A 22,214-nucleotide genomic window follows, 5' to 3' on the forward strand; every position below is an offset into this window, starting at 1 on the left:
TAATGACCCACCCTACTCCTGTATGACCTCATCTTAACTAATTACGTCTGCGAGGACCCTATTTCCAAATAAGGTTACAGTCTGAGGTACTGGGGGTTAGGACTTCAACACATCATTTTTGGGGACACAATTCAACCCGTAACAGGTCTTCTCTGACAAGCGCCCCCACCCTCCCATCGTGCACTGTACACTGACTTCATTGATGCTGTAGCCCAGGATGGCCATGCTAGAACATGAGATCCTGGGAAGAGGGACCCTGGAGGCCTTTTCTCTGTTTTGTCCTCAGTGCTCGAGCAATGCCAGGCATTAAGTTATTCATTTACATAATTGCTGAATGAACGGACGGACGGATGGATGAAAACACAGCCCTGTGAAGCAGGGACTGTTGGCATCCCCACTGATCACTCACACAAACTGAGGTTGCGAGAAAGCCAGAACAGACTAAAGCGCAATCTTGAGAGTGATTCACGACACAGTGGTGGTTTCTCTTTTATTTAAATCTTAGATAAAATGTAGAAGCCAGAAGAATTGCTATTATTGCATTCTGATGCTTTCAGAGTTTGTTGCTCAGGACACGTGCCCTCCTTTTCTTCTTACGTGTCCTGCAGCCAGTTCTGCCGATGTGGACACTTACCCTCAGTGCCCACGGGGTGCTGCCCTCTCACACGCCCAGCCACCTGACATGCTGAGCACGTGGTCTGTGTGAGGCTGCAGTGCACACACAGCTGGGGCGGGGGGGTCAGCATGCATTGGGCACCTACTTCAAGTTTACCATCTGGGAGGAAGTTGGGATCCAGGTCAGTGAGTCCTTGATCTGAAATCCTCAGTGGGAAGTGCTGGGAGGGAAGGCAGTGGAAGGGGGTCAGACGTGGTGAGCGGAAGCCGATCTGTCAGGGACTGTCAGTTGCCCCCTCTGTCGCCCTTTCCTCTTGGATCCAGTCTGGGTCACTGTCTGGTGACTGTTCCTTCCTCATTATGCTCAGCTCTAGATAGACAACCAACAGCAGGGGCCTTTGAGATCTTCATGTTCTGCTTGGGAGGACAAGAGTCAGGCCCAGGAAGATGTGCCAATGACCAGGGGGTGGTGGTTCCTTCCTCTGCCTCTTCTGTGCTTGCTTTGGAGCCATGGCATCTTTAGCTTCTGGGAATGTGTCTTGCTAGCTTGGCTGACAACATAGCTGCTGTAAAGCTCTGGGCCTGCTGTGCTCCCTGTGACCATGTCTCCTCTCTGCGAAGTGAATGTCCTAGGTCTGAGACTGGGGTAGCCTGAGTGTCCTTGCTTGTTCTCTGGCCCAGAGGCTCCTTGACTTTTCTTACCCTGCCAGGCCCAGAGCATCTCCTACTTATCCCTTAGGCCACCTGGGGCTTTGCAGAATTCTTCAGCTGGGAGCTGCTCCAGTGGGCCCTGTGGAGCACTCCCTCCCAAGCCCAACACAGGCATAATTCAGCTAGAGGGCTGCAGGGGTCCAGGCCCTGCATGGGGGCTGGAGGGCAGTGTGCTGAGAATGAGTGAGTTGGTTGCTGTAGGAAGGGAGTGGGTAAGAGTTTGTGGTCAGAAAACACTTGGGCCTGCCCCTTACCGGCAGTGACTTTTTGTGAGTTACCTAATCTCTCTGTCTTCATTTTCTCAATGCGAAATGGGAATCACATTTACTTGGAGGAGTGGTTGTGTAAATGCCCAATAAATATTGTGTGGGTGGGTAGATGGAATGAATCTCTCCAGCCTCAGGGAGTCAGTTCAGTGCATGTCTGCTGGGCATGGTGCCAGGTCACACAGGACCCACAGGGAGGAACAGGACACGGTTCCTGAACTTGGCAAGGGTGCATAGGCACAGGAGAACTCCTCAGTTCACCAGTGGTGTGAGCTTGGACAGGCTAGGCTGCTTGAGATGATATTCTCCCCTCTGAAGTAGCCGATGATCTGTTAGGAGCACATATGGTCCCCTAAGTGGGGGTGGCAGCCCCCGACACCATGCCTGGGACCCAGAGTGCTTAGAAAAGTGGAGACTGAACCTGAAAGGCACTGGAGGTAGAAGATCCAATAGAACTGTGGCTGGTGAGGTTCTGGAGGGATCGAGAATAGAGGAGCTCCAGGAAGGGAGAGCTGATGCCCTGCTGAGGGGGCTGGTGCTCTGGACCAGGCTTAGTGCTAGGGCTTTACCAACCCCATCTCATCGAATGCTGGAGGCAGGTGCCATTGGCTCCATTGTACAGATGAGGAAACAGAGGCTCAAAAGGGCTGAAGGTCACTGACGAAGTCCCAGGTTCTGCCCACAACAGCCTGCCCTCCTCCATTCAGTACTGGAGACCTGAACCCTAAGGCTGTCCCTGGCATAGGGCATAAGGTGAGAGACGCCTAGGGGAGAGATTTAACTGGCTTCGTGTGTTCGTTAGCAGAGGCTAAGCTAAGCTGTTATAACAAACATCTCCAATATTCCAGTGGCTTCACCAAGTGAAGGTTTTGTTTCTTGCTCATGGCACAGCCTAATGGAGACTGATAGTCTCTCCAAGCAGTGACTTGAGAGTCTGGGTTTCCTGCGTTGTGTTACTTTGTTGTCCCAGAGTCCTTTAGCCACATGGGTAAGGTCTGGGAAAGGCACACCGATCATCAGACACTTAAACTATCTTGGCCTGGAGGTAACCATCCTTCCACTCCCATTCCATTGGCCAGAACGCATCACATGGCTCCAGCATACGTGCAAGAGAGCTGGGGAACGTGGAGGGACATGTGGCTGTGGGTGAGCATGGTCTCTGGGCTTCTGGCTGGAGCAGAAGGTGCTTGGGCCCATGGCCCTGCAGTTTTCCACTGATGTCTTCATTGCAGAAAACCAGGGACAAGCTCCTTCTCTTCCCACTGCCGTCTAGGTGATTTGCAAAGCACTGAAACCTCTGGCCAGAGGATGAGGAGAAAAGAGCTGGGATTCCTTCCAGCTCTGACACCTGCACTGTGAACTGGGAGAATTTTTCAGCAAACCCCTTGCTGTTGTCTGCCAAAGCAAGCAGGGTAGGTGACCCCAGCTGAGAATAAGGGGAGAAGGGGGGACCAGTGGGACAGCGGTGGAAATCATTTGTTTTACATTGGCGATTCCCTTGCTTATTGAGTGGCTCGTGCACCTGCTCAGTGATCATGAGAGGCGTGTGCACGTGGTGGTCCTGTGCAGGCACGTTGTAGAGGTGGCCCTGTCTTGGGGCATTTGGAGCTTTTTTCTATGGAGTCTTGTTCTGCAGTTGTCTGGCCCAGAGTCTGCCTACCTGGCTCCATATCCCTGCCCCTCCCTTATTAGCTGTGTGAATGGGGGTGAGCTGCCTTGTTGTCCTCTTCTGTACAAACGGAATAATGTCTCTTTCCCACAGGGTTATTGTGAGAATTAGATGAGATAATTTGTGTGAAGTACTCAGAGCTGGACCTGGCATACAGTAGGTGTTCAATATATGTTAGATATTGGCTGGATTTGAACCCAGGTCTGTCTGACTCTACATGTGTGCTCTTCCTACATACTGCTCACTTGGTAAGTTAAAAACTTTAAATAAGGAGGACATTTCACTTGTTCAAAATTCTAAAGAGCACACAGTGAGAAGTCTCCCTCCCACCCCGGTTCTGCAAGCCCCGTTTCCTCTCCCCCATGGAGGCTGCCAGTCTGACCAGCTTCTTGTGAACATCGTAGGATACCGTGTTCATGAACAAGCAGGTGTTTATGTTAACCTTTTCACCTCCCCACATGCATCATTGCATGCTACACTCAACGATCTGTACCTTATTGGAGCTCTCTCCGTATTGGTACAGAAAGCACTTCCCATTCTATTCCACAGCCATGTGGTGTTCTGTTCTGCTAAACGGGTTTACCGTAGTGATTCAATCAGTCCCTTCTTTATTTATTAATTTTTGTTGATTACAAATAATACAGCAGTGCCTAACCTCATGCTTACCTGTGTGAGTTCACCTGTACGACCAATTCCTAGAGGTGGAACTCCTGGATGAGAAGGCGTATGTGTGCATTTGGAATCCTCGTGTATATCATCAACCTGCTTCCTGGTGAGGTGATTCAAATTTGTGCCCCCCCAGCCAAGTGTGGGAGAGCCTGTTCCTCCACACCGTGGCTGACACCGTGTGTCAATCTCTAGCCAATCTGGAATATGAAAAATGGTGTCTTAGTGTAGTTGTGATTTACATTTGTCTTATGAGTGAGGTTGAGCATTTTCTAATATGCTGGGAGCCATTTGTATCTACTTTCCTGTACTTATGTCTGAACGTATCTTTTGTTCAAGTTTTCTATTGTGTTAGATTGTCTTTTTTAAAAATCAGTTTGTAGGAGCTTATTATATACGAGAGAAGTTAGCCACTTGAGATATGAGTTACAAATATAGTATACCATGTTCTTGGTTAAGAAGATTCAACATCAAACCATGGGTTTTCCCAGAATTGATCTATTAATGTAATTCATTCTTAGTCCTACTCTAAAGGATATGTAGAAACAAATAAATGAGCATGATTGGTCAGGAAAATGATGACTAGATTTTAAACTATATCTTAAGGCCACTATTGTAATTAAAACAATGTGAAGTTAGAGCACAGTGTTGTAACACCAGGGTCAAGGATTCAGATCCCCATACTGACCAGCCACCAAAAAAACCCCAACAAAACAAAGTGGAAAAGAGAAAAACAAAACAAAACCAACGTGGTATTGATGCAAGACAAATTAAGGGAGAGTCCAAAAGAGGACAAATCAATATGGGAGTTATGGAAATAGAGGCATTTGAAAACAGTGGGTAAAAGATGGATAAATAAATGGTATTGAGACAATTAAGTGTTCATCTGGAAAACAATATACATAGATGCAAACCTCATAACTTCCAGCAAAATAAATTTCAGATGGATCAAATGTTTAATTATAATAATGGAAAATGTAAAAATACTTGGGAAAAAATGGGATAATTTAAAAAAATAACCCTGGGAATAAAGAATCAAAAAGCAAACGTATTGATACATTTGAGCTACAGAAGGGTAAAGACTTTCCGCATGGCAAAACCACCACAAGCAAAGTGAAAAGACATCCAGGTGGGAGATGTTAAACAGGCCCGTCACCTTGTGCTGGGGGTGCCCTGCCCCCACTTCCTCCAAGCTGTCACTCCTGCCTGTTTGCTGGGTGGTGGTGCCAGTGCCAGGCCCTGCAGCTGGCAGAGCTCCAGCTGAGGCGACAGTGGCATCCCCTGTCAGCAGTCGGCAGGATGGAAAGATCCGGAGACCAGGCCCTGGACATGCTTGGTGATGCTTCCTGATATAGGTGGCTTTTAAGAGATGGTGTTCTGTTGAAAGCTTCTGTTCTGCCAGCTGGGATTTCAGATTGTCCCCCCTCTCCTGGAGCCATGGGCAAGACTGGGTTGGGGACCCCGTGCCCAAGGTGACCCCAGGCAGACGCTCTCCTGCCTCTATCCTTGGTGGGCAGGGACCACTACCTCAGGCCATATCTCAGACCACTTCATGGCTGCCCTCAGCCCCACTCCCTGTCACCTCCGGGAAGGATGTCTGGCCAGCAGTGCTGTAGAGCCACTCCCCTTCCTAAGGAAAGCAGAGGGCTTAGGAACCTGTGTCTTAGAGTCACAGGGACCTGGGAGTGTGGGAGAATACAAGTGTAGTTCATTTGTTTTGCCTCTGGAAGCTTCCTTGTCTCATCTGTAAAATGGTAACAACCACCTCTGCCTCCTAAGGGCACAAAGATTCCTGTGTGGAATATTCACAAAGAAATAAGGTGTGGAATATGCTCAGTGCAGTGCCTGGTAAGGGCCCTGGAAGTTCTGGTGGAGGTGATTATTCAGATCATGCAGGCGGACAGCCAGACAAGGCAAGGAAGGCTGAAACTGAAGCTAGAGAAAATTCAGCCTCCCAGGAGGAAGCAAGTCCTGTTTGCTGACATCTGTGCAGTGTGGCTGAGCTCCTGTCCCCCACCGTCGTGCTCGTGATGACTGTAGGAAGGATGTTGCAGGTGAGGAAACAGGCAAGGCCAGGTGAGCGAGGTGCCTTACCCAGAGCTGCACAGCTGAAGACTAGCCACTGCCCCTGACACCTTGGCACCCTTCTGCCTGGGGAGGGATCATCTTTGTGCTTGGGGGGTTCAGGAAGAAGAGAGTTGGCCTGCCACAGAGAAACAGGTTGCTGAGGACTCTGCAAGTCTGCTCCTCCAGGCCTGGTGACAGGCGATTCATGAATGGGACCCTCCTGCCTCCCCCTAGCACACACTCATACACAGAGTGCAGCCAGGCTTAGTTATGTGGCCTTTGCCTCCCGTCCTTATGGGCTCAGATCTGCCAGCCCTTTTCTGTGCTGCTTTTCTTTCTTTCTTTGCCAGCTTGTGATCTGCGCTCTCCCCTCAGGACAGGACTAAACGGGTGCCTCGTGACAGAGAGAGGGTTTAGTTCCCATCGGCTCTGACTCTGGGTACTTGGGTGCCACCATGAACAATAACAAAGATGAAGCAGCCCACTTGGCCAAGGCGCACAGGATCAAGGGACTCATCTGAAAGATTTAGGGGGACTGTCAGGTGGCTTTTCTGGGATGCTGGAGAACAACTGCGTTTGGGGTATGGCCCTGTTGAAGGTTTCTGCCACTGATCCTAAGGGATCAGATGGGTAATTGTCACCTCATGGGATAAATCCCTGTTCCTCCATTTTATCTAAAGACTAAACCATAACTTTAAAAAAGTCTCAGCAAAACCCCAGTCTCAACCTCGCAGTTACCTGTTGAGGCCTATGTGATTTAGTTTACTTCTCTCCCCTTTCCTTCTACACTTCCTTTGTTTCAACAAATGAAAAACAGAAGAACGTGAGATGGAGGCCACCTGTTTCATCAGTGAGGATAGGCTAGGTTGTGCTGTGTTAACGAGCAATCCCAAAATCTTGGCTTAAGACCATCAATTGTTATTTCTCGCTCATGCCACACGTCCACAGGGTCAGCTGGCATCTGTGTTCACCATGACCACTCAGTGATGGTGCTGCACCAGGGGAAAGGGAGCTCCAAAGGCCCTCGCACCTGCAGTCAATGTGCTGCCCAGGAAGTGGCATGTCCATTTCTCTCACAGCCCGTTGGCCAGAAATGGTCACATGATCACACTGGTTATTGGGCAGCCAGGAAGTACAGTCCTACCACGTGCCCAGGAAAGGTGCTACTAGACCTACAGTGTCCCATTTTCATGTTGTGTGTTTCATTTCCAGCCTTTTCCACAGCAAATGCTGCTTTACTTGGTTGTAATACAAGCACGCACACTTGTCTCCACCAAGACCTCTTTTATTGTCATCTCACTGGCTCTTGAATTGTCCCCCATGGTGGGAGTGCCCATTGTGACTTAGCCAGCACCTTATTTTCACACATGTCCTCTGTGTCCTATCTCTTGTCAATATGGCTTCAGTGAATTTCCCTGGGCCAGAAGTGGCCTTTGCCTGTTTCTCGTTTCCTTAGGCCAGCATCCCAGGAGCAGGTTTACTGGGTCAAGGGCATGGATGTGTTTATCCTTTTAATCTACTCTTGAACCTGGCTCTCCAGTTCTGGGCGCAGGTGAGGGTTTCCTTAGCTTCTGAGAAATCGGGGTCAAACCTCTTCCTAAGGGGTTGTGCTTGCTGAGTGGGTATAACTTTTCTGGCTCTTTGAAGTGAAGTCAGCTCATAAATTGCCAGAAATTTGGAGCTACAAGGTAAAGTCATCATGAGGCCATGTCGTCGTCTTGGCCCCTCATTTTCTAGGGGTGAAAGGTCAATCGCTCTTTTGCATTACATAGATTGCTGTTTCTTCCCATTACCCTAGTGATTGGAAACCAGTTATTGAGAAATTGGGAAATTGGGTTGGGGAGCATTTGCAACAGCTTCCCTCTCCAGTCTGGGGCAGAGGCTGTGGGGGTGACTAGCACCATCCTTGGCCCAACCTGCTGGTCCTGGCGTCAGCCTCAACTGACCTGTCTGAGGGACACTTGGGTCCCTTGGGATTGTGAATTGCTCTTGCCAGGGAAAAGCCTCTGTTTCTCCTCCCTGTGTTTTCCTTTGGAATCAGATCCATTGAAAAATAGCACTGGCACAGAATCCTCTGAGGCCATGCTGCCTTTTGAAGCCTGCCCACGAGGTATCCAGACCTGATTTTCCTTTTGGAGAGACCTGCTTCTGCTTGGTGAGGCCTTTAAATTTTGGCGATGGCTGCTCTGTCCCAGATCCTCAGGTCCGTGGAGAGTGCAAAGTAATAAATCAAGCAGAAGTCCTCTCACCTTTCACCTGGGACGTTTTGTCTCACCTTTGGTTGAGACAAAAACGTTTGATCTAGTGACTTCCAGTTGAAGTAACAGCTGAAAACACACCACTCCACGGGGGTGAATCAAGGGAGAAGGGGATGGAAGGAAAGCGCCGCAGGCACTGGGATGCCTTTGGTGTTGGGGTTAATTGTTTGGCTTTCGCAGGAGAGAGACTGGATTTCCCTGCAGCTAGAACTCCATTACTTCGGGCCTGTTACTAAACCTCTTTGTGACTCAGTGTCCTCATCTGTACCCCATGTGGTCAATGCTTGTTAGTATGTGGTCCAAATTAAGAACTTTGTAAAGGTTAGTTGTCATCCTTAATGACAACAGTAAATTTTGATGTGGCACCAAACACTTTGAGGAGTCTAATCTGAGCCAGTACAAGTGACCTAGGCTTTGCAAAATTCAAATTCTGGCCTATACTTGAGCTCTCACTGACACAATGTCAGGGAAGTTTCCACTGGAGACATAATAGCTGGCATTTATTGAGGACAGTACATGGCTAGGAACGGCAAAGAGCAGGCATGAAGCTGAGAGATGTCAGCACATTATTTAACCACTCTGACCCTGTCTTGGGGTCCCCATCTCAGACTTTTGTGAGAAATGAGTGAGCCTGTGTGTATAAAGTGCTTAGGGCCCAGTGCCTGGGCCTCCATGATCGTGTAAGACGAGGCATTTGCAGCAGAGGGTGAGCAGCCCAAGAATGTGGGTGGGAGACAGTTTCCCTGAATGCCATGGAGGCAGGGGGCTAAGGAAAGGCTTTATAATTGGACATATGTTGCAATCTTGGAGGGATGTGCTCAGGGTTCTGGGGTATATAGGTGAGTCTAGGGAGCCATTGATTCTTTCTGTTTGGGGTGTGCTGTGTTGAGAAGTATGAAAAACGGTTAAACTTTTGCCCTGTGGCTCACAACAGCCCCATGAGATGCATCCTCATTTTATGGTTGGGGATACTGAGGTTCAGCACAGTTAAGTGACCTGCTCCTGCCCAGAAGCTGAGCTGGGATGGGTTTCTTGACCTGCCTGCCTTGCCCATCCCGCTCCCTGGTCCCTGGTCCCTGATCCCTGGTTTCTGGTTCCTTTTCCAGGCGCTAGGGGAGGTAGGGATGGTGTCAGGCCTAGCTCAGCTTGGTTACCCAGCTGGTCATGATTGGGTTAATCATTTTGGAAGTCAAAGGTGACTCTTGGGCCACTGGAGTTTGCAGGCCTTTGTCCCATCTTCTCCCACTCCTGCCCCCATCTTCAGTAAGCCTCGCTGCCTTAGTTGCCGAGGGGAACAGTGGCCCCTTGTTTTCTCTGAATTCTGAGCTCTGAGCGCCGCACAGAATGGTACCCAGCGCTGGCCTCACAGGGTGGCGTGACTTGGAAGCGGAGCCCACAGACCTCCTCTAGCCACAGCAGGCAGCCCTTTCATGGAGGCACCCTTGCTTCTTGCTGAGAGGGACAAATCAGACCCTTCCATGGGAGAGGACAGGAAGTCCCTGGGAATGTTTTCTTCTGGGGGCAGACTGTGGTGAGAAAAACAGAATGAAAGACTTGAAACGAGTTTGCTTAGGCCTGACCCCCCCCATCCCTACCCCATCTGGGAGACTATGCCTCTGTGGTGTCCCCTCCTTTAAGGGTCCTCTTCTGAGGCGTCCTCTCAGGTGTCTCCTCCTCTGAAGGTCCCCTCCTCTCAGGTGTCTTCTTCTCTGAGGGCCCTCTCCTCTGTGGTGTCCCTGGTCTCAGGAGCTGTCCCTCCTCCCATGCACCTGGAGCTCCTGTGGGGGTTGTGCCTGAGAGCCCATCTCCTAATAGGGAGAGACTAAAGCTCCCTTGAGGCTTTTTTAAGGGGATAGGCCCCCTAAAAGTGGTCTGTCCCCTACAGTAGTTGATCGTGGCATGCGTGACCACTTGAGGAAAAGAGCTGGGAGGGTCTTTAGAACCACCAGCAGCCCTACTAACGCCCCCAGAGATGCTGTGGGGAAAGGTGGCCGTGCGGGAGACCCGGCTAGGCCTGACGTCTGTCCCAAGCTGCTGTTCTCGTGAAAGGGTTTTACTGGCATAAAAATGCTTGGAAAATACACAAAGGGATGTGGCTGACTTCCAGAACTCAACTGTTTACCTTCAGCACAGCGGCTGGGAACGCGGAGAGCTTATTTTCCAAACAGCCCGTGGTTGTCAGGTCTACAGGCGCGAGGCCGGTGCCAGGCATGGACGCTGGGGCATCCCCTCTGCCCACCTCCTCCCCCAATCCTATGGGACCCTGCAGCTCTTCTCGGATTGACCTCTGTCCTGGGTGCCGCAGACCTGGAGGATTCTCTTTGGAGATGTGGCTGATGGTGGGTGTGGCGTTTCTGACAGGCCCCAAGTGCATGGCCTGGAGTGGCTCATGTGATCCTGTTCTCTCCGTTTATAGCTGTCTTGGTTTGTGGTGCTTGTCACAGCGGAGCCATGGTCACAGCAGAAATGGGCTGCTATGCACGGTACTGTTTGAGAGTCGACTGCTCTCTGCCTGTGTTATCACTGCCCACTGGCTTCTCTGCCTTCCTTCAAAGTCTGCTTTTTCTGGGAAGAGGGTTTAGGTGGAAATGTAACACAGAATGTGCGAGTAGAGCCAGAAAAGCCCTACGGTTCTCTCTTTTTATCACAGGGGGAACTGAGGCCCAGGGGGATGAGGAGCCCAGGTCAGCTGGCAGCTCAGCAGGGGACTGGCAGTGGGTGTTGCTGTGCGGCCCCCTTCTGGGCTCGCTGGGGCACTTCCCTCTATGTGGCCTGGTCATTTTTCCCTCCTGGGCTCTTGGTGTCCTGACATGTGATGGTGTGAGCGTCATCTGCAGCGCCTGGACTTTCTGGGAGGATGAACGGCATCTCCTGATCATCCAGCAGCCCCAGAAGAGACGGTCCACTTCTCCGCTGGTCTAGTTCTCGTTTTGTTTTGTTTTGTGCACAAGCTAGTCACCATGGGAAAGGAAGAGTATTCTTTAGAATTTTCTTATTGTGAGGTCTATGGGTTTTTTTTTTTTTTCCTCTCTAAATAGGAGAAATCTCTTAACATCTTTCCTGGCAGACAGTAAAAAAGAGGAGTTAAGGACATCAGCAGGAAGGAGCTGGCACATTCCAAAGGTTTAACCAAAAAGGAGTTTAAATAAAGGACTGTTACAGGGTGTGGGCAGGGTCTACAGAACCAACAAGAGACAAAGTACCCCACTACTCACGAGTGTGGTGAGCTGTCACCACTCTTAGGCCCTGGGAGGACAGGGAGACCAAAAATGTAACTGGTGTCATAGAGATTGGGTAGTCCTGAGAAAAGGGGCTGCCCTACTCAACAGGGGCTGTGACTGCTTCCAGAAAGATGGGTCAGGGGGGTGGGGACTGTGGGAATAAATACCTTGACTTCTCTCTTCTCTCCCATCTTCTGCTGGTTCCTCCACTTGGCTTGACTCGGCCAGAGGACAGGCAGCCAGGTGTCTGTGGCGCTAGAGGACAGCCTCCCAGGACCCAGGGTGGGTGCTGGGGCAGAGAGTGGATGGTGAGGTGGGGAGGGGGACTGAATGACAGGTGCAGCTTCGATCTGGATTGATTCCTAGCTCCACTTCTTTCCCGCTCTGAGGTCCGAGGCAGGTTTTAAGTCTTTGTCCTCCACCTTTCTTGTTTGTAAAATTGTTTCTCATAGTGGTTGGAAAATAAAATGAAGCAAAAGGATGTAAGCTTTGAGCACAGTCCCCACTTTGAGCGATTGTTTATAGCTGTCATTGTGATGTCTTTACTAAGGACTTAGCAACAGTCAGCCTTGAATCCTGGAGGGAGCCCATGTGGGGGAAGAGATGAGGGAATGGCGGGGCTCATTGCCTTCTCTGGCCTCTGCTGAGGCCATGTGGGGGGTCAGCCAGGTGCCGGGCTGGCGCCGCTGGCTCCATGGGACTGGCCCTGCAGGTGGTGGCGGCCGTGTGCCGGGCGGCAGGCAGCTGGTGGGTCAGGAAGTGTGGTGTCGGGCTGCCCTGGCTGTTGGCAGATGCTCCTGTCTCGGGGTCAGGTGACTTTGACTGTCTGTCAGCCAATGGCTCTGGCTCCCTTGGGGCTTGATCTTCCCAACCCTTTGCTTTTGAAAAAATAAACACATTCCCCATCGGAGAAGGATGAGCAGTGCTTGTCAGATTACAGGTAGCCGTGTACTCCTTCACTTTTTGTGACAAGCGTAGATTTCATGTGAAGTGCAAGTGGCTGGTCTCTCAAAGCAGATTTGCCAAGGCCACAGCTTTGCCAAGACTGTAGTTTAATAGAAAGTGTATCTGCTTAGATCTAAGTTATGATCTGGCTCTGTGACTTTAGTCATTTTACTTAACCCCTCTGAGGCCTAGTTTCCAGGTTGTTGGGCAGATGGAACGTGTTTAATAAATCCTTTCTCTATAAAGCCATTTCACAGCATCACCTGATTGACTTATAGGTGCTTTGTTGCCTTGAGTCTGTTTGTGTGTCTTCTGTGTCCTGGGTGGCCTGGGGCTTGGGAGAGAGAGGTACAAATGTGGGGCCTGCCCTGGAGGAGTTAGTAGGAGAGAAGAGTGGTCTTAGTGGGTTCATCCTGTTTGTCCTGTCTGTATTTCCCACACGTGTCAGCCCTCTCCTGTCCCGCCTCTGGAGTGCTGCAGGAGGCTTGAGGGTCCTCTGGCGATATGCCCAGGAGTAGGGACGGTGGACTCAGAGATAAACTGTTGCTTTTTTCTCTGTTCCCCTCCTCACAGCTGAACCTGAGCCGGCCGATTGAGGAGCAGGGCCCCCTGGATGTCATCATCCACAAGCTGACTGATGTCATCCTTGAAGCTGACCAGAACGACAGCCAGTCCCTGGAGCTGGTGCACAGGTTCCAGGTGAGTAAGGACAGGCACCCTCAGCTGTGGGACCTGCGGTAGGTGGAAGGAAGGCCTGGGAGTGGCTGTGTGCATTTTTAGAGCTATAGCAGCTGTCTTGACATGTGGCTCATAGAGGCAGCTCTGCCACTGGCAAGACATGGGCTCATGGGCGGTTTTCTTGGGTGTAACACCTTGGGAGGCTCAGAACATGTTTGGCACCTGCCCCCGACCCCTGCCTGGGTAGACATGGTTTATTGATTGGAGCACCATTGGGTCCAGACATGGCCTCCATATCCCCAGCACAGGTACACAGCCCTGACCACGGCTCTCAGTTGGCATGAGGGAGGGAACCCTCTTGGAGAGAGGACCTCTGAGGGCCTTTGAACTGAGTCCTGGCTTGGTAGAGAACCTCTCTCTGCTCATCACCCTGAAACCCATGTGCTCGTCTTGGAGCACAGCTCGAGATGTCATATTGAGTCCCCTGGGCTGTTCCCCTTTCCACCCCGTTCCCCCAGCAGCCTCCTGAGTCCTGACCCCATGGTGACCTGCCTGCTGCCTTCACTGCTACTGACTTACCCTGTGTTTCCTCTATTGTGGACAAGAACATGATTCTTTCCTCTGGAAAGCATCTCAAGGGTCTTGAAAAACAAAGTCACATTATCAGTCAGAATGCAGCCAAAATAATGGATGTCCTCAGGCCTCTGGGTGGGGTGGGGGATGCTTGAGCCAGCACTTTCCAGTGAGTGGTAGTTTAGCTGTGACGTCCTGTTTTCCTTTATCAGGACAAGGGGGCCCTGGTCCGCCTCCCTGTCACATAGTAGCCGTCTGCTGACAGCATTCTTCTTTCCCACGCATGTTCAGGGGTAGCCACAACAGCCTCCCTTGCTCTCCCCAGCCCTTTGGCCAACTCCTTGCTGCATATTCCACGTCCCATCTGGAAGTGGCCCTGAAGCAGTTGCAGCCCATTTCTAGTCTCCCCTGTCCTGGGCAGAGAGGTCCCCGTGTTGTGCCCTCCAGGGCCTGGAGTTCCTTCCACTTACTAGACAGTGCCTGCTTTTGTAGGGCTGGAGGCTGTGGGAAAGGCATGTTCAGGCTCCTTGTGACTGCATGGAGCCTCAGTTTTCTTATGTGTTAAATGGGTGCTAGCAATAGGAAAGCCTCACAGCATGCTCAGAGGAGAAGATGGCATGATGCGATATGTTTGTAGCGCTTCCACAGTGCTCAGCCCCCAGCCTGAGCTTGCTGAGTGGTCAACATCATCCCTCTCAGGTTCCTGCCAGGAGCTCTTCCAGGCACTGGAGTTTGAGCAGCAAACAAGAGAGAGGAAGCGTTCACCCTGTTGATTGGCTGCTTGCTGAGCCCTGCCTGTGCCAGGGCTGGGCTGAGAAGTCCTTAGTCCTATGCTGTATTTAATTCCTACGACCCTTTGGGGCAGGACTCACCGGCCTTGTTTTATAACTGGGAAACTGAGGCTGAGAAGCATGTGCAGCTCGTCCACAGGGACCTGGCAGAACCAGGGTTCAGTCCTGACTTTCCCAAGTGACCCCGGGCTCAGTCCCACGGGGGCTGGCTCTTCTGCCTCCTCTTTTGCTCCTGCCCATGCCACTGTCCTTGGGTGCAGCCCTAGCTGATCACAAGTGAAGCAGCGACCTTCCTCACTCCTGAGCCGTCTACTCCTACCACCCCTAATTCCTTGTCTCCTCTGGTAGGCACAGTTCATGTGCCCGCCATGCCTTCAGGTGACATTCTCTGGGGTAGCACAGCTAAGCATGGGACGATGCATCTTCTGCTGAATCCAGCCAAGGGATGGGTGGCTTTGGAGGGACTCTGTCAGACTCTGTTTGGGAAGGCTGGTTAATGTGTAATGATAGGAACAATTATTATTACAGCACAAAACACTGACCAGGCAGATACCATGTGCCAGACCCTGCTCTAACTCATTTGCTCCTATGAACAAATTAATCATTGCTGTTGTATAGATGAGGAGACAGGTGCGTAAAGGCTGGGGAGGCTTGCTTTGAGTCTCCACAGCCAGAAAGTGGTCGAGGAGGGATTTGAACCTTCATGGTCTTGCTCTCCCTGCCTGCTGTGCTGCCTCTCCAGAGGTGGATGAGACAGGAGACAAGAGTCAAACCATGTGGGAGGGGCATCCCAGCTCCAAAACGTACGAGCCAGGGGACTCCCCTCAGCCTCAGTGTCGTCTTCGTTAAAATGAGGGTGCTGGTAGGGTAGGCAGGTTGCTGTGAAACCAAAGTGCCTGTTGTTTGCTGAGCGCTGGCAGCTGCTCCTGCTGTGACTTCCATTACAGCCACACTGCTCCTTCCATTACTGCCATCTTCCTGGATGAAGGACCACAGCCCCCAGCTAGCCCCAGTGCCAAGAGTTATGGGACAACTGACAACTATCCCCAAGGGGAGTGACTCCCAGCCCCCCCCCATCTCAGATACACACAAAGCCCATAGCCCAGGGCAGGTGATGGCTGAACAGTGACTGAGGGCTGTGCCCTGTGTTCCTGCTCTGGGCAGAAAGGAGCGTTAGAGAGAATGAGAGAGAGAGTGAGCGTGTCAGGGGAACATGGGGACATGCAGCTTATAGCTGCCTGCCACCGGGTGCATTTCCCCGGGAGGGTCTTAGCTGGGTCCCTGAGTTAGTCCCATCCAGGACACATACCCAGCCGGCCCTCAGCCAGGGGCAGGCAGGGGGACGGCTGCGGCGACCTCACGGGAATATTCCAGCCTGGTATTTCTGAGATAACTTTTTATTGCTGTCTGTGCTTCAGCGAGAAGCCAGATATCTGATAAGGCCAGAAGGTTTCCTCCTTTGTGGAGAGAACAGTCCTTTGGGGAAAAGGGTGCCAGGCTGTGCTTTCCAGATGCCCCAGGAAGAGAGGAGACAGGCGGGCCTGCATGGAGGAGGACCCCGGGGTGAGGGCGGGGAAGCGGCTTCCTCCTGCCCCTGAGCACAGTGCGTTGGTCATTGACCTGGTCATCTCTCTCTGCCACGAGATTGGAGAGATGCGAGATCAGAGCCAGACACACAGGCTCAGCAGGGCTGGCACCCTTGATTGTGCTCTTTGTTTTCAGACTTGTTTAAATTTATATTCTCCAGACATGGTCAAGGAAGCATTGGTGTGATTTGGGGACTAGGAGGGACAGGGATGCTATGTCAGAGGCAGGCTGATTTCAGAGGCAGGGGGAGCAGAGCCCAGGGCTTGAGTTTGCAGAGGGGCCTTTCCTGCATTTCATTGTGAGCACCAGAAGAGTGGAGATGGTTTGCCCCATCAGCTTGAAGGGCCTGCTCTGAAGGCAGCATTCAGGTCTCTGGAGGAAGTGTGCTGGGGTTGTGTGGGCTGAGAAAGATGAGTTTCTGAGATGTTCCTTACAGCCCTACAGCTCTGGTCGTGGGATGCTTGTATTAAACCTCTGCTCCCCAGAGATAGAAGGGAATTCTCAGAGCTGAGAGGCTGTGCTTTTTTGCCCCATGGCCAGTTTGGGGGGTGTGGGCGTGGGGATTATTACAGACCATTAAAGCTGGTTGTCATAGAAACCTCCACAGCTACCCCCAAGCTTTTTTTTGGATTGATCTCAAAATGTCTTAGTTGGGAATCATTGGGATAATTCAGTTGTTTTTCTGCTTCAAGGTTCCTGTGGAGCCAACAGCCTGGTGGCACCGTGGCTCTGCTGGAGATTTGATTATCAGTGTACAGACCCGGGCAAAGGTCCCTTGAGGGCCCTGCCCATGTGGTGAGTGGGCTGGCACAGTGGGAGGGGCCCTGCCTCAGTGCTCAAGGACCCCACAGGCCTCCTGGCCTCTCGAGCAGCTCCCTCAGGGGAGCAGTGGGAGCCCTGTCCTCAGTGGCACCCAGAGTCACCTGTCAGGTGTGGCCGCTGGGGTGGGAGGAGCCAGCCCTCCTCTTCTGCTGCCTCTTCCAGCTCTAGAATGTTACAGTGATCGCGATCCTCATGGATCTTCCTGGGATTTTCCCTGAATGTGAGGGTAGAAGGAGGTCAGAGTCTGAACCGGTGCCTCTTCTCCATCTTGATTAGCTGCAAGGATGTTAATTGTTCCCCAGATGTTTCCTGGGCCCCCAGTCTGAACAAATTCTGCAGGACACCCTGCTGTGCAGTTAGCACTGTTTGCTAAGTGTCCGGCGGTGGGTGTGGGGGGTACATGGCTCTGGTGGGCAGTTGAGAGCAGGGAGAGAGGAGGCGGGGAGGGCAGGTGGTGCTCTCTGGTGGATGGTGAGTGACACTCTCCAAGGGGCAGCAAAGTGGGAGAGAGAAGGCAGCAGGCCAGAGCTCCAGCACTCCAGGGCTTTTTCATGCCCACTGTAGAGCTTGGACTTTATCCTGCAGGGAGGATGGGGGGGGAGGGGTGGACAGAACAGCGGTGATAAGATCAGATGCGATTGGAATGAGAGAGTCCCTGCTTAGGAGGGGGCAATTGCCAATGCAAGATGAACTCTGAGCAGGTGAGGTCACCATTTAGTCACTGGTGCCTGGGCATTTCCAAGATGAAGAGGTTGCTTCTGGCTTGGAGGCTCAGTGATAGTCCCAGTCCCAGGTGACCCCGTGGTCCTGAGCATCCCCTCCCTGAGCTGCTGTGACAGGCTGGCCTCTGAGCAGCTTGAGCCTTGCCCTGCCCACACAGGACAAGGCTCCACTCACTGCTTGGGTCCTTCTCGGTGTTTAATTGTATAAAATGAATCTGGGAAGGGAGGTCTTGACTTAACCTCAAGGATGCAGGAAGAGAACACACACTGGCCACACTGGCTCTTTACCAAAGTTTTACTGAAGGGAAACAGCGTTTGGTGGACTTTCAGTAACAACCCACGCCCCCCACCCCCGCCCATGCCCCGTAGGCAGGGAGGGTGTAGCCTCCCTCTCCAGTTCCCTGGGGAGGACAGTGGAGGGGTGCAGTTCAAGGCTGCTCTGCTAGTTTGTTGGGCTGGGCTAGGCTTTGCTGCAGTGACAAACAGCTCTGCCCCCTGGCACTGCCTTGTTTCTAGCTTGTGCTGCACGACCACAGAAGGTGGGCTGTAGCTGTGCTGTATGTCTGGGACCCAGGATGATGGAGCAGCCCCTGACTGCTGGCATCAGGGCAGAGGGACAAGAAGGTGGTGAGGCTCATGCTGGCTCTCAGGCTCTGCCCCATGGTGACATGGACTCTTACATTTCACTGACCACACTCATCTTCGAGGGCTGCAGGGTGGCGGGGAGGTAGTATCTCCCTGCAAGCAAGGGAACTGAATAACTGCTGAGTTCCCTTTTCTTCTTCTTCTTTTTTTCTTTAAATTAAAATAAAGGGTTGTGTGAACATGAAAAAAATGAATATTCACGATGCCCCTAGAACAGCTCCTGGCACGGGGAGAGTGCTGCTCTTACTGTTAGCACCTGGGTGTGATGACACGTGCAGGTCCCTCAGCACAGCCTTGGCACTTAGTGAACACCTGGTCACGTCAGCTTACATCAGCGTCATCAGCATTGTCATCACAGTGGCCGTAGTACCACTACTCCAACAGCTTATTTGTGGCCCCAGCCAACTTGAGAGTTCTTAGTTGGAATTGGAGTCAGTGAGGCAGCAATTATGAAAGTGTCCCCAAATGGGAGGTTTGTTCTGTCATAGGGCAGCAGAAGTGTGGACTGACTCTAGCCTAAGAGGCAGGGCCCAGTGGGGTCAGAGGGACTTGGGTACCGTCCCAGCTCCACCCCACACTAGCTGACCCACCTGGGCCTCGGTTGCCCTGCCGGCTGCACAGGAAACATGCCAGATGGCTCATAAGACCCTGGCATTGGGAGCGGCAGGCGGTCACCTCCAAGGCTACAGCTTGGCCCTGCCCCAGCCCCTAGGGCGCAGACGAGATTTCAAGGCTGCGTTGGATGTTTGATCAAGCCCTGTCAGCCTCAGACATTTACTGAGCAGCTGCTAGCACTGGGGTCTGTCCTGTGTGCTGTGGGGATGGAAGGGAAGTGGGAGGAACAAAGGTTTTCACTGTTCTAGGCCTTTGAATCCCATTAGGAAAAGAATATCTAAGCCCATCAGAAGTTAAATAACACTGGGAGATCTAGGGGGTTGCTGTCGGTTTTGCATGTGGGCCTTCTGGCTAGTGGGGTCAGAGTAAGAACCCAGAGTCTCAGAGAAGGGTTTGTGTTGTCACCATGGAGCCACGAGAAAAGGGCCCAAGGAAGTTAAGTCATTTGCCTGAGGTCAAGCAGGGCCAGGATTGTGCCCCCGAGGGGCCGGCAGCAGATAGACCCCTGGGTGGCATTAGGGTGGGTCATTCAGGGTCACTTGAGGAAGAGATCATCATCTGGGGTTGCCTGCCTGTGACACAGCTGGTGCCATGCCATGATGAAATGCTGGCCGGTAGACGCCAGGGGAAGTACAACCGGGTGCATTTGGTGACTCTGTCCCAGGGTGGCCATGAGGTCAGCTTCCCTGGGTCACGAGGCCACTTCTCCCACAGTGGAGACCGCTGCACAATTTGCCCATTGTGCGCTGAGGCCAGTCTCAGGCAGGCGGTGTCCGGGGATCGCTCTTTCCAACTTGGGGAGGGTGGTGCCATTTAGCACCATTAGCTGGCTGCAGATGTTTTCTTGTGTTGGAGGGAAGCCCAGCCTCCAGATGGACCTGCCACCTAGTGACTGCCCAGGAGCAGAGCTGGGCTTTGTGCAGCCCGGGTGATGTTGTGGGAAGAGAGGACACCCAAAACCCAAGCTCTGAGCCAGCACGCCGGCCGCGGCCCCTCCATTTATGTGTGGACAATCAGTGGTTCTGCAGCTCAGGGTTTGGTGTGCGATGTTGAGTTTTAGAAATACTAATGTGTATCAATAATACATTTTCCCAAAGTTTTAGAGAGAAAAAAATTTTTTTTAAAGGTGACCAGTAAGGGTATCTTAACCCTTGACTTGGCTTTGTCAGCACCACGCTCTCCCAAGTGCGCTTACCAGCCATCCCTATATAGGGATCCGAACCTGTTGCCTTGGTTGTTATCAGCACCACTCTCTCCCAAGTGAGTCATGAGCCAGCCCTTAGAGAGAAATTTTATTCACAGTATTTTGGGGGTTCTCAGCATTGGTACCATTGACATCTCGGGCTGGACAGTTCTATGTTGTTAAGGACCATCCTGTGTGATATAGGATGTCTAGCAGCCCCCCTGGCCTCTTCCCACTAGATGCCAGTAGCAGCCCCTCATTATTCCTGGTTGCGACGACCAAAAATGCTTCCAAATATTGCCAGATGTTCCCCAGGGGGCAAAGCCAGCCCTGGTTGAGCACCAGTGTGTTTCTTAAGAGGTTATTTCAGGAGCTCTAAAAGCTTAGGTGGGACAATAAAGCCATTTCTGTTTCACAAGTGTGTACACTGAGCATCTGGGCTTTAGTATCTGGGACCTCTGACCAAAAGACCTATAGTCTTGAGGCTTCTTTTTTTTTTTTTCCCCCGTGACCGGCGCTCAGCCAGGGAGTGCACCGGTCATGCTTATATAGGATCAGAACCCGCGGCGGCGGGAGCGTCGCTGCGCTGCTAGCGCAGCACGCTACCGAGTGCGCCACGGGCTCAGCCCGAGGCTTCTTTTCTTCAGTAGCACCTGCGGTGGAAAGGACATGCTGTTTTCTGCTCTCCTGGCTTGTGTCGGGGGCATGGCTTCCAGACTTGATTCTACACTGCCCACGTGGGCTGTGTGCACAGGATAAAGCCCAGTGTGGTTTCCTTTGGCTTCGTGTAATCAATCACATTGCCATCTCACCAGCTGGGAGTATAGCTGTCCAGGGAGACCATACACTGGGCCTCTGCTGAACTTGGTCCCCTGGGGACAGAACATGGAGGCATGAGGACATTGTCTGAGCCCCTCCCTGCATGTAGATGCAGGCAGGGGTCCATGTCCCCTGCTCAGGCTTCCTACTCATCCTGTCAGTCTCTCCAGGATCTGTCAGATCATTCATCCAATAGCTATTATGTTTGTTCAGTCATTCATTCAACAAGTCTTAATCGAGCACCTACCGTGTGCCGGGAATCATAGAAGACATTGCAAGTACAACAAAAATAAGGCAGATCTGGTAGATGCAGTCCCTGCCCTCATGGTGTTGGATTTGTGGGTGAGCATGTGAGTGTGTGTGCACGTGTTGGTGTGTGTATTGGGGAGCAGGGACAATGTAGCAAAACACAAATAAGTGGAGGAAAAGGTAATGCAGCCCCAATTATGAAAAGTACTAGGAAGAAACAAATCAAGGCCTGGATAATGGGCGGTGCTTGTTACTGAGCCTCTCTGAGGAGCTGACACTTGAGCTGAGGCCTAAAGGACAGGACAAAGCCCAACCTGGCAAGCGAGGGGAGATTGGGGAGCAGGTGGAGGGGGCGGTGTCTGCCCCGGGCCCTCTGCAGGACACACCTGGAATGACCTGGCACAGCCGGAGCACAGTGCCAGGAGAGTGTCCACAGTGGGCTGGAGGGTGGGCAGGAGCCAACCTGAGCCAGGGCAGCTGTTTGAGGACAGATAACATCGTGCAGGGGGCCTCACTCTGATGATGCCGAGTTGAACCACAGGCCAAGTGCCATTTTCTAGTTCCCAAGCTCTCTGAGGAAGAAGAGCTCCCACCTGGGGCTGGGATTGGTGGCAGGGACTGATGCTCACTTGGCAGCAGGACGACTCCCACCTCGGAGTGTGCTAGCTGCTGTTTAGGGAGTGCTGAAGGGTGCAGCCACAGGTCAGGGTAGCTGTCCCTGTGCTCGTGTAGCCAGAGCCTATGCTGGAAACCAGGAAGGCTGGGATGGCTGAATGCAGAGGGGTGGGGCCCAGGGTCCTCTGGCCTGAGCGACCCTGGCTGTCCCAGTGTCCAGCAGCACCACTGCAAACTCCAGATGACTCTTCTCTCCCTGCGGACACCAGTTTGTAAGCCCTGAGCTCTGGCTGTGAGTTACACCTGCAAATCCAGCAAAGCATCTGGTGAAGAAGGCAGGGGAGTCCTTGGGCCACCGGAGGTCTCGGCTTGTTCTGGGAACTGAAAGTCAGACTCAGGCTGGTGGGCTGTGGGTAAAGGTGGGACGGGGGCCAGCAGAGCGGGCCAGCCCTAGCAGACGTGTCACCTTTGGCCTTGATCCAGGGAAGCTGTGACCC

The 22,214-nt window shown here is 52.2% G+C and overlaps 1 protein-coding gene across 3 annotated transcripts in view; it reads left to right on the forward strand.

The window, feature by feature from the left end:
- Positions 1-22,214, forward strand: part of ITPK1 (inositol-tetrakisphosphate 1-kinase) — a 171,894-nt gene that overhangs the window by 82,877 nt on the left and 66,803 nt on the right. For all 3 annotated transcript variants that reach the window (XM_063089648.1, XM_063089649.1, XM_063089650.1), the window contains exon 4: positions 12,992-13,117. In XM_063089648.1, the coding sequence (XP_062945718.1) occupies positions 12,992-13,117 (126 nt within the window). The remainder of the gene's footprint in view (positions 1-12,991; positions 13,118-22,214) is intronic.

This window comes from Cynocephalus volans, chromosome 3 (genome assembly GCF_027409185.1).
Source record: "Cynocephalus volans isolate mCynVol1 chromosome 3, mCynVol1.pri, whole genome shotgun sequence".
Classification (NCBI taxonomy): Eukaryota; Metazoa; Chordata; class Mammalia; order Dermoptera; family Cynocephalidae; genus Cynocephalus; species Cynocephalus volans.